The 12,500-nt window shown below is 46.5% G+C and overlaps 1 protein-coding gene across 1 annotated transcript in view; it reads right to left on the reverse strand.

Moving 5' to 3' along the window:
• Positions 1-1,436: 1,436 nt before the first annotated feature.
• dcn (decorin) overlaps positions 1,437-12,500 on the reverse strand; it is a 21,295-nt gene continuing 10,231 nt past the window's right edge. The window contains exons 2-8 of the mRNA XM_084482980.1: positions 11,612-11,850; positions 7,607-7,719; positions 6,598-6,811; positions 5,571-5,684; positions 5,030-5,123; positions 3,970-4,108; positions 1,437-2,997 (exon numbers count right to left, since the gene is read on the reverse strand). Of these exons, the coding sequence (XP_084339106.1) occupies positions 2,797-2,997; positions 3,970-4,108; positions 5,030-5,123; positions 5,571-5,684; positions 6,598-6,811; positions 7,607-7,719; positions 11,612-11,831 (1,095 nt within the window). The 5' untranslated portion in view covers positions 11,832-11,850 and the 3' untranslated portion in view covers positions 1,437-2,796. The remainder of the gene's footprint in view (positions 2,998-3,969; positions 4,109-5,029; positions 5,124-5,570; positions 5,685-6,597; positions 6,812-7,606; positions 7,720-11,611; positions 11,851-12,500) is intronic.

A 12,500-nucleotide genomic window follows, 5' to 3' on the forward strand; every position in this document is an offset into this window, starting at 1 on the left:
AATAGTCTCTTTTCTTTTTTTTTCCTTCAGCCCAATGGTGACCACTAGCAATAAATGTGTTGGCAATTCATTGTGAGCAAGGGTTCCTGGGGTTACGCTGGACGGTGTGAACGTTCAGGCTGCTTCATTCCTCAGCCCTGCATGGCCTGGCTCAATCCAATACAGGGATATATACCCCAGGCTGGGCTTATGGTTTATCTCCAACACACGACCATATGTATCTGCTGTATGTATATACAGACATATACTGTATATACTGTACATGCACTCAGTTACTCACAAGCTACTCTGCAGTTTGTCTGTCGTACAAAAACCGACACAGTTCATGCTTTGCTTGTGCATGTGTGTGTCACCTGTGTACATGTCAACCCTGACACAGAACATCTTATCCTCACGCAGGTCATATGATCGTCTGGTACGGCCTGTGTCTTTCCTCTTCTGTGACGTGTACACCCCCTGGTTTCATAACCGGGTGCTGGAGAGGTCACAGAAAGCCTGCGTGTCTTCATCGCTACCAGATGGCAAATCATTTTTGAATCATATCAAGGAATTTCTTAGTAGAAACTGGGCACAGAAACTCAAGGTTCCAAGGAGCTGAGAACGCTTTTGATGGGAGAATACAGCAGTGGGTTTAATACTATGCAGATGCTCACGCATGTCAAGATATTGGTCGTCTGTTTAGCTTTTGTTTATACAATTGCAGCCCTGCAGACAAAATCATTTAACAATCAAAAGACTCTTTAACCACAGAGCAAATGTTCTTATGATTCATATCTACCTACTCTAAAGGTACTCCACTTAACCAGTCAAGCATTCAAACAATCCTGTGATCCAAATGCGATTGCGAAATATGATCTGCTATATGCACACTAAAGTGCACTAGCTCAACAGGTGGTACTGAACGGCCCTAACCCTAACCCTACTTTGTGAGGGCCAGGGTAGCCCAGTGGTCGGCGACTACCAGCCAAAAGGTACTGGGTTTGATTCCCAATGTCCGCAGCATACCAATAAGACTACCTACTCTGTAATGACCTGTATTAGGACTGTGTATCTTTATATCAGATAATATTCTGTATCTGTGTATGTATGTATATGAACCTTGTGTCTCGAGTCCCCTCACCTTTCTCTCCTCTCGACCACGTTCACCCCCCCACCCCCCTCCTGCTCTTCTGCGTACAGGTTGCCATGGCGAATCCACGACCATGGTCCCTGTAGGTGTGTGGGTGTATACGTACTGTGTGACGCAGGTCTTCCGGTGGCAGGTTGTTTTACCCATTAAACACGGCGCCGGTTTCATTCATACTTTTATTTTGTGAAGGACACCTTAGCTGGAGCCTCCGCTCCGAGATAAAAGAAGAATGAAAGAAGACCTTATGCTGGCGATGGTTCTAAGTCGGTGCTATGTTTAAGTGCTTGTGCCTTTAAGCAAAAAGAGAGGTTGTTTTTCTTTTTATCATACAGCATTTATATACAGCGTCTATACATCACTAACATAACTCTGGTGGCCATGAGAGACCACATATAATATTCAATTAGTTTGGCAGGCTCTTAATTAATAAGAAAAAAAGAATATGGAGGAATAAAGGTACACGCATTCAAACAAAGAAAAATGAACAGAAACCGCCTGCTTCATGTTGAAGGGAGGGGAAAAAACAAAAGTAAAAAATAAAACAAAGCATGCATATAGATCTTTGGCGAAGGCTTCTGTTTCAAAAACACATACAGTTCATTATACATCTTTAGAAACGATTTTCCCTTGTTTTCTTGTGGAATGTGATGAAGAAAATGGTGGTTATTGTAAGAAAATAAACGTAAAACACTCAACACTGAAGCAAGCACGAGAAATCACAACGGAATAGAAGACAGCACTTTTATCTCTACTTGAATCGGGTACAAAACAAGATAGAAATATCTCTTAGGTGTGCAGATTGGTAATGGTACACTCCATATGGCTATTCCTACGACTATAGTAATACATAGCATGTTCTTAGCATACCGCTATGGTGAAAACCCAAGTTAATCTCTTCCGCTGCCTGCTCTACAGGCCAGCCTTCTCGCAATTCATTCACATGATGACTTGGGCTTCAGTTAATCCAACATTTCCAAAGTTCAAATTTATTTATTTTTCAGAGTGGTAACACTGTGTCAGTTTTGTTCCCATATTTAACTTTTTTCATTGACGTGAATTACGCAATAATGTAGATATGTATTATGAAGCGAAACGACTTCATCAGTTATATTTCTCGGGAAAAAAAGGGTTTGGAAATGCACTATATCATCGTTGTGGCTTCAGGAACGCGGGCTAGCGTAGCGTTAGCGTTAGCCTCGCCAGTGGACACAGTTGGTGAAACACGTAATACAAATTGACTGCTGCTGCTACACTGCGCACTACAACAACAACAACAACAACAGCAGTGCCTTCCCTACGGAGTAGACCCTTTGTGCTTGTGTCTGAGGTCAGTGACCACTGGGGTTGTCACACATCCAAGTCACTGGAATGATTGTCTTGGGGGGGAGAATCAGTGTCGGAGGGGGGGAGGGGAGGGTGAGGGGGGAGGAGAGGGGGAGGGGGGGATCTGTGGCAAAACAGGCACTCTTCGAAAAAAGCATTCCTGAAAAAAACTAAAAACTAAAAACTCTCACACAATGATTCTCAAGCACGCATTTCCACCGAAAGGGGGAGGATAGACGGACATGGGGGAGGTGGGGGGGGGGAGGGAGGGAGGGAGGGAGGGAGGGCGGGAGGGGTGATGGGCGTGGGTGGAAGGGGGCCGTTTTCGTGTTGTTCATTGCTGTCTACTTCTTCCTGTAGTTTCCGAGCTGGATGGCGGAGCGGTCGAACACGCAGCGGAAGGTGATGGGCTGGACCTCCCAGTAGGGCACAGGGTTGCTGAACAGGCTGATGCCGGAGTACATGGCCTTCTTGTAGTTGAAGGTGGGTGGACAGAAGTCTTCCGTGCCGATGGCGGCGATCTTGTTGGCATGGAGATACACCACCTGATGGAGACAGGGAAACCAGGAAGTGTGTTTACGAGGTGACGCTAGACTTTTTTTTCGTGTTTTTTTTTTTCGAGCAATGGCAAAGTGTGCAGAGTTTTTTTTTTTTTTGTCATTTATAGAGAAAGAAATGATCATGAGTGAACAAATGAGTAGTACAACTATTGCTGATAGAAGCTTGTGTTTACGTGGCTTAAGCCTGAAATGGGTATAATTAGTAAACGCGAGCAGTAATAGCACGTATTCAAACCTAGAATTGAACATGTTTTTTTGTAACACACTGGTGATTACTGGTTGCCACATCTCTCTCTCTCTCTCTCTCTCTCTCTCTCTCTCTCTCTCTCTCTCTCTCTCTCGCCCTCTTCCTAGCTCCAGTTCAAAAGAGATTTAGGCCCCGTCCACATGGAGCAGATTTTTTGGTGAAACCGTCTTGTGCGTTTAGGCCGACTGTCCAGACAGAACTGGCGGATCCAGTGCCCGAAAACGCACTTTTCTGAAACCACCTCCGAGGGTGGATTCAAATAAAAACGGACCTATGTGGTTTCGTGTTAGATTCGTATGGACGCCTGAAACGCAAATGACGTCATCGCCCCACCCCTCGATAGCCTATGAGCTCTTAAGCCCGCGGCGTCTCAGAACGACAACAACAATGATGGCGGACTACATGCTTGTGATGATTCTGCAGCAGATAATGTCCCTTGTTGGGTTGCTAGGGCAATATTTAATGTTGCTCCGCTACCAAAAGAAGCTAAAAATGATTTTTGTTTGTGCGTACGCTTTATGCGCATGCTCGCCTCTTCTTCTTCTTCTTTTTTTTTCTAAACCCTAACCCTAACGTAACCCTAACGCTAACCTAACCCTAAACCCTAACCCTAACCTTACCCTACCCTAACCCTATCCCATCACCCACACACACTCCCACAATGGGTTAAAACGTTAAATTAAAGTGAATAAACGGCCGCCCGTCAGTACCTGGATGTACTTGTGCTCGGGCAGGCCTGGGGGCACGGCGGTCAGGGCGTTGTTGTCCAGGTGCAGCTCCCTCATGTGGGGGACGTTGGCCAGGGTCCCGTTCTCCACCACGCTGATCTCGTTGTAGCCCAGACCCAGCCTGCAGGACCGCACAGGACACGGGAATAAACACACAGCAACTGGACCCTTCACCATCTCATCCTCACTCTCAGACGTGGGCTTTAACCTGTGCATATGGAGTGCTGACTTGGCCTCATATTTATAGCGCAACACAAAAAAGAACCTACTTATTTTGGATTGTACGGCAACTCTGTTATTTTGTGCTTTGGGCAGATAATCGTTTTCTTTGCATAGTTCATCATATATGAACCACCTTCAAAGGAGTGTGAGGCCGAAGAAATTAGCTGTACAAATATAGTCAGAATAAGTAATGACCTTAGTTCGTAGTACCAATGATTATACGGGAAATAACCCATCGCAGCTGCAAGACATCACTTTAAGTGATGCATTGCACAACTTTCCACTCCTTAGAACTCATCTCTTCCAACATAAACAATTTGTCCCGAATAAAAGTCTTCTTTGTTCTTGTTAGAAGCGGCTGTTTACCTCCCCAGTGCCATCCCAACAATGATCTTTTTAAACATAGCGTACCCATTTTTATTTTTTATTTTCTAAACAAAAAAGTGATTTTGATTATCCCGAAAGTATTGTTTGGGTCTGTGGTTTGTCCCACCACTGGGGATAATACCACTTTAATGTCCTGCCATTCACAGAAAGTAAAGACAGACTACGTAGGGAAGAGTTGGAGTTTATGAGAGAACCACAGACAGACAGACCGACAGACTGATAAATAGATACAGTATATCAATAGATGATAGATAGATAGATGATCAATAGATAGATAGATAGATAGATAGATAGAGGATCATAGATAGATAGATGGATCGGTGGATAGATAGATGGATAGATGGATGTAGGTATGGATGGATGGATGGATGGATGGATGGATGGATGGATGGATGGAGGAGTGGATATATGAGACAGATGGATGGATCCTTACTTTGCCAGACTCTTCAGGCCCTTTAAGCTGTCAGCCATCACCTTGCTGATCTTGTTGCTGTCGAGGTGGAGCTCTGACAGAGAGCTGGGCAGGCCTGGAGACGAGCATAAACCAAGACTGTCAAACGGCCAGCCTCATCTCCCAGATATGTGAAGGATGGATCATTGAATCACAAGGCAGCCATCGATTGGCTACAATCTTCCATTCTTAATATTGGGCTTCATTCTCTCTAATGTAATCTCATTGGTTGAGGGCATATGAAGACTGTGTCTCTTTCCAATCAACCGTGTTTTTGTGTGAATTTCCCTATGGTCCCATAAGCTTGTGAGTGGACCTCAGCACTGCTGTAGAGTTCAGTGCTGATTGCAAGATGATTCATCGCTTTGACTTGTTGTTATATAACATATTCTCATAAGGACGTTGTGTTTTTAGACAGGTCTGTACTTAGCCGAGTCTAATGAAAGTGTTGGATAAAAAAAAGTATCACTTTGCATAACCACTTTGTATAAAAAAGTATGGAAATTATAATTAATAACTTTACCTTTGGGGATCTCTGTGATGTTGGTGTCTGCGATGCGAATGTAAGAGACCCTCTTCAGGTCAGCGAAGGCACCCATCTCAATGGAGGCGGCTTTCAAAGGATTAGAGCCCATCTCTGGAAAGGAATCGAGAGAAAAACACAAAGGAGACAAAATGAATTGATGTGGGCAGGAGAGAATGGAGAGCGAAGAGGAAACCGAAGAAGAGAGACATACTCTCATTCACCAAATCCCTCCAAATCCTCCCATGCCAGATGGGTCACAGCAACACACGGAAGACACATGAATAAACACATTTGTTTTGTTATGGCCAAAACAAAGCGACGTGTCTGCGTCCCAGTGGAGGAGCTGGTGGAGACAGATTTTGTCTGCTGCGCCTGATTGGTCACGATGGCAACCTGACGGATGGCAGTCTTTCGGTTCAGAGATCCGTTAAGTTGTGTGTCGAGGGATCACAGGTCGACCCTATAGTGCCACGAGGAGTGGAGGAGAGGGGGCTGGGAGCAGCCAGAGAGCCACAGATGGGGAACTCGTTTGAGATTCCTTCCTAAATGCAAAACACAGACGAGCAGATGCCGCTATGGAACACAAAATTTGAGTGGGCTTCCAGAACAATTCCTGAACTCCTGAAATCTTAAAAAGAAAGAAGTTGAGCCACCACTAATAGGTAGTAGTGATCTGACCCAAGGGGTAGTGCAGGGAGGGCTACTCGACACCAAGCATGATCACACCCAAGGGCATCAGAGTTAGCTTTATCTTTTTTTAACTTTCTGTAATTAGTTTGAATCGGTTTGACCAGGGTGCGTTGCGTTCTTGTTTGCATGCAGTTACCGAGCCATGCAGCCTTCACCCTCTCAGGAGAAGGACTGTAAGCCCGTTAAACCACCAACGGAGGGGCGGTGCTCTAGCTACGTCTGTTTCAGCAGAAGAAGCAAACCCAGCTCGCCACGTTGTCCATGAGAATCAAACAAACAGGTTCCATATGAGGTCATCTCCCCCTCCCGCCCCCCCCACTCCGCCTCGCCGTACCCATGACGATGAGATTGGCCATGCCCTGGAAAGAGGACTTCTTAATCTTGGTGATGGCGTTTTCATGGATGCGCAGCTCCTGGAGACTCTTGGGCATGTTGGCCGGCACCTCCTTGAGGAGGTTCCTGGACAGGTAGAGTCGCTGGAGCTTCATCAGGGAGCTGAAGGCCTTGGGGTGGATGACAGTCAGCTTGTTGTTCACCAAGATCAGGGCCTGGGAGGAGGAGCATGGAGGGTTAGTTAGTTAGTGGTGGTAATCTCAGTGTTTTGGAGTCATACTGTATCGTGCGTCAAATCATAGAAGACACGCTAGAGTCGAGGCCTGGGCTGTCAGAGGGGCGGGTCAGGGTGAAGTTGGAGTTGATTCGTTGAGATCCTGGAGAAATTTCATGCTCATGAACTGGAGGGAATGCAGGGGAGTGTGTGCTAGCTCAGCCTACATTTCCTTTTGGAGGGGTGGTTGTGTTGAAGTGGAAAGCACACTGGCTGTCAAACTGAGGTATTTATTGACATGAAGGCCAAGCTGTGTGAGTTTAACAGAGTGAGACTGCGAGATGTGATGGGTGCATACTTTCCATGCACCTGGGCACTGAGTGAAAGGGTGGTGAGAAGGATTCAATGCTTAGGGATAATAAACAGAGGAAGTAGAGTCAGAAGTATTATTGGGGTAGAGAGAGCTGACATAAGGCTGTATAGCTCCAAGTAATGGAACCAGTACTTGGCTAAGTCCTAACTTAGCCAAGTGTGAAACTATGTGCACGCACACATACAAAAATGTCCATCAACACTTTATACTTTCTTTTGAGTTTTATGTCTTGCTAGCCAGCAAAGTAAAGTGCATCTTGAGTTGCACTAATAACACACTGCCTTCATTTTGAACAGCAATTCTCACACAAGCATGTTGAATTTAACCTTATATTTACTTGAGCCGTTGATTAATACAATATGTTGAAGCATCCTCTCTCTTTTTGCAGTGTCCGCAGATACACATAATTAAACTGTTCCTTACGTGCAGTCCCTTGAGGTTCTTGAAGTCGTTCTCCTTGATCTCTGTGATCTTGTTGTTCTGCAGGTCCAGCAGTGTGGTCTCAGAGGGGATCTCTGCGGGGATCTCCGTCAGACCTGGTTAGAGACATGACAATTGGTTACCGACTGTGACATACATCATCACATGTCATTATTGCACAGGAAGAGGTGAGGCCTTTTGCTCAAGGTCGGATGACTGCGGACATTGGGGTCCGAACCAAGAACCTTTTGGCTGGGAGTCAAGCCCCCTAACTACCAGCCTCGCCAGCCCCTGGTTTTGCTTGTGTATTTGCATACCCGTGTTTGTTTATGTGTTTGCATATGTATGCGTTTTCTTTGTATGCTTGTATGCGTGCCTGAAGTGGGTTGACAGGGGGAAGTAACAGCTATGATTTCCCCGCAGGCTCTGTGAGAAGTGCAGTTTACAGCGGGCCCTGACAGTCTGGCATGGTTTTGGTGGTGAGGGGGTTAACCACACAGTGACCTCAACACGAAATCGACTCAAAATGGCCGGTTCCAGCTCTCGGGAGTTCCAGCTCCTGATAACGCAGAACATCAAGTGAACAGATTCAACTATAACCATTTGGATGGATGGAACCCTAATTGAATGCAGTCACTGGGACCATGCTGGATGAGTCAGGCATTGATGTTTTAGAAAACCTGGCTTTGATCAGACTACCGATTCCCAATGTCTATCCACAAACTAGTGTATGATAATAGATTGGTAGGTCAACTTCCAGCACAAGGAGCAAAAATGCCTCAAATGGAGGCGACATTATGGGAAACTTTCATGGAAAGACTCATCCTCATCACAAAAGACTACAGTGGCGACATACCAAACCAAGAAGTGGCTATTGTATTTGGCCTTAAGTGAAAAGACAGTGGAAATTGTGAGTCAATCAATGCATACCTGGACATTGACACCATGCTAATGTAGCACTGTCAGATGTGAGCACACCCTGTATGTGAACTAACATGTTTTTTAGGAAAAGTCAAACCAGGCTCCAACTCATAATCTGGAGAGAGATAACGGATACGTTGGATTTGAACGGGCAAGTCACCAATTAAACACACCAAAAAGGAGATTCACAACGGCTAGTTTACATTTCAGAGGAGGAGACGTAGAAAGTGTTTAGTCATATGAGCACTGCACTTACTGTCTTCCCCAGTACACACAGGTACACACAGAGTAAACATTCGGGCTTGGAAACGGCCCTGACCGATGTTAATTAGACTCATCCAACCAGCGCCAGGTTTTTGTCTGCTAACCTTGAAGGCGAAGGTGCCTTGCTTAGAATCTCACAGCTGTTTGCTGTGGAAAAAAAAAACACTTTCAAAGTCTTGCCTCTTTTCTCCCTTGACGTCATTGTCTCAGTCCACTTTCTCCTCTGTGCGGCTCCATCACATGGTGTGGACATTTACCATAACCTTCAGCTGTCTTCGTTCCCCTGCATCTCCCTCCACCCTCTCCCTGTCCCAACACTCTAAACACGTGTTTACTCAATATGCAGAGAGCTTGTCTCGATGTAATGGAAGGTATTATAATTGTCTTAGTAAACAGTTTACAGCAGAGTCCATAGTTTCTATGCCTTCATGGCAACAGAGTGCCAAAGCCTTTGGTAATGAGGTGTCAGGGAAGACCTTCAGTTTATTAAGTCTCGAAGCATTGAAGCCATGTGGTTTACGTCACTGTGCATGTGCGTGTGTGTGTGTGTGTGTGTGTGTGTGTGTGTATACGTATAAGTGTGTGTCAGAGACAGAGAAGACCGGACCTAGCATGAGGATTACAAAGGTTTACCTAATGGCGTTGTACAGGAACTATAGGATCACATCCCACTTAAATACACCATGCACTCGCTCTCTGCATCATAATACTTTACTCCAGGGTTTGTGATCTTGGTGTGAAGCAACTCTCCATTTCATTGTTTCTCTATGATCATATTGATCTGAAGGTCGGTGGACCTTCAGATGAAATCAGGTGAATGATTGCTTGGTATGCTTATGGTTTGTTCATCAGCAAGTATAAGTGGAGGTGTGTAGCATTTCCTCATTCTGGGTTGTGTGTGAGAGTGTGTGTGTGTGTGTGTGTGGGTGTGTGTGAGTGCGCGCGCACGTGCGCGTGTGTGTGTGTGTGAACGTACACATTTGAATGTACATGTGTCTGTGTATGCCTGCGTAAGGACCTTCTCGTTTGTGTGTACACGTCACCAAGTGCGTGCTGGTGAATGTGAAGCACATGCGTGTGCACACGCGTGTGTGCGTGTGTGCGCACAAGCGTTTGCACGCATGCCAGCAGGTCTGGGGAACAGATGCAGGCTGGGGGCCAGCGGGGCCCACGCCGGAGATGAGAATCCACCAGAGCTCCGTCTCCTGGGGCCGCTAGCGAGCCGGAGCCACGGCTGCAGAGCTGAGGTAATGGAACCAGGATTCCCCCCACATCAGCCTCTCCATCTGTCTGTCTGACGGGGCCACTGCCTGCACGGGCTGCCTGTCTGTCTGTCTGTCTGACGGGGCCACTGCCTGCACAGGCTGCCTGTCTGTCTGTCTGTCTGACGGGGCCACTGCCTGCACGGGCTGCCTGTCTGTCTGTCTGTCATCCATGCCACCTGTAGCTCCCTGGCTGTGATGCAGTACCCTGTCTGTCCGTCTATGTTTATGTATCTGTCTGTCTATCTGTCTCCCTCTCTCTTTCTCTCTGTCTGTCTCTCTGTGTCTCTATGTATGTCTATCTGTCTCCCTCTCTCTCTCTCTCTGTCTCTGTGTCTTTCTCAGTCTGTCCGTCTGTCTGTGTGTCACTATTCCTGACACACTGCCAGTCAGTGTGTTCATGTGTCAGTCATGACGGTTGTGGGTTTAATTAAGTCAGTGACCATGATTGTGTAATAGTGACATCATGACCCACGTTGTCTCTCTTTAACCTCCTGCCACATGGTCGGAGCATGTTGGATCTGGTGCACAGATCAGGGTAGTATTGTATAACAGTGCGTATTTCCCCTCTCTGTACAATGTCATAAAAAAGGAAATTGTGAAAAAACATGATTTGAAGCTACAGTCATGGAGAACGGGCCTTGAAGTGAGGGGCCGCCCGTGGAAAAAGGTTGACGTTGGTTCGGTAGCAAAGTCCTAAAGGCTATGAGCAACATTTTTATTATTTTCCAAAGATTTCTAAAGCAGAACAACATTACTCTGCACAAGTGCTCAAAGTGTGGGAGCAAGACATCTCCAACGCTCAGTGGAAGGATGGAATAGGGCTAAAATTAAGGAGGGAAAAATAGTGCTTACAAGGGGAAAATCAGCATAGAGAAAAAAAAAAGAGCTGTTTCAAAGTACGCCCCAGTGTTTGGAACATTGCTCCAAACCCGGGATGTTCTCTGGGTGGAATTAACTAGCGGAGGGCTTGCACATCTAAAGGCAGAAACCCTTAGAACGTTCCGCCTTGGACTGGTACGATTGCCGAGACACTTCCATGGAAACTTGGACGGAAGACCTTATAAAATCAAGTGCTGTCTTGCCCTCCAAAGAACCGGGGAAATGAGTCAACCCAGTAAAACGACTTCACCCTCCTAACTAAACTCAGCCGTTCTACTCCAGAGACCAACCACACACACGCACACACACCCTGGGAGTGTGCAGAGTCAGAGTAATTAGTTCAACGCAGATTTTTTTAGGGGGACGGCTTAGTAGCTCACCCTCCATGTTTGTCCCCCATGGGGACAACATCGCCCCGTAGCGACCCTGGTTCGATTCCACACTACGGTCATTTGCGACTAGTCAGCCTCTCTGTGCCCACTCTAGTGTCCATTAAGGCAAAGAAAAGCCACAGAAACATCCTTAAAAAAGACCTCTGATTCCGTCTGGGACCTTAATGTTAACATTTAGGAACACCAGGAATTCTATCATTGAAGAGAGTTAGTGTTCGATTTAGCAGTTGGTGCTTAGGAAAGGACAAACAACAGCAAACAACAAACAACAACAAGGCGTCTCCTACCGAGGTCGGAGCACTGCGTGACCCGGAGGTGGCACTGGCAGCGGAACGGACACATGGGGCCCTCCGGCCGGACCATCACGTCGGGAAGCATGGCAACCACGGGCGTTTCCATGCCTGAGCCGGCCTCGTCCTCCATCATGAAGTCCATGAAGCCGGACTGACGGAAGGGCAGCGCCCAGCAGGCTGTGGCGAGGAGCAGGGAGAGACAGGCCGACCTCATGGTGCTTCTGGCAGGGAGCCTGTTGGGAGCAAGGGGGTCAAAGGTCAGCATGGGTGGGAATTCCGGGAGTTTTGCAATGAGGCAACTTGACAGAATGAATCGTTGGAATCAAAAATGCAAAAGTTCTGAAGCCTCAAAACGTGGGCAGAATAACAGAGTCGACTTGGTCGCATGATGAGCTATTGATGTGGTCGGCTTGAGTCCACACACACACACACACACACGCACACGCACACGCACACCCACACACACACACACACACACACTACTAGGCACATAACCGCAGCAGTGCTTCTCCAACAGTTAAAGAACTAACATCTTCTGCAGAAGATCTTCTGCCGGAATATCCTGATCCAGCACATGGAACTGAACCAAGGCTGAATGTGTGTGTATGTGTGTGTATGTGTGTGTAAGTTAATGGGTGTGTGTGTATGTGTGTGTTTGTGTGTCAAAGATGGCTAGTCGGCAGGTGTGTATGTGTGTGTGTGTGTGTGTATGTGTGTATCTGTGTGTGAGTGTTTGCGAAACGTATGAAAATGTACCAACTGAACAGAACCAACTGAGACAGAATATGAGACTACAGTGCACCAACTGTAAAAAAAAAAATTTCAGGGTTACGTCGGGTCAAGAGTATCACTTGTCAGAGACCGTTGGATCCCAACAGAAGGA

The sequence above is a fragment of the Micromesistius poutassou genome, assembly GCF_964030765.1.
Source record: "Micromesistius poutassou genome assembly, chromosome: 18".
In the NCBI taxonomy this organism is placed as follows: Eukaryota; Metazoa; Chordata; class Actinopteri; order Gadiformes; family Gadidae; genus Micromesistius; species Micromesistius poutassou.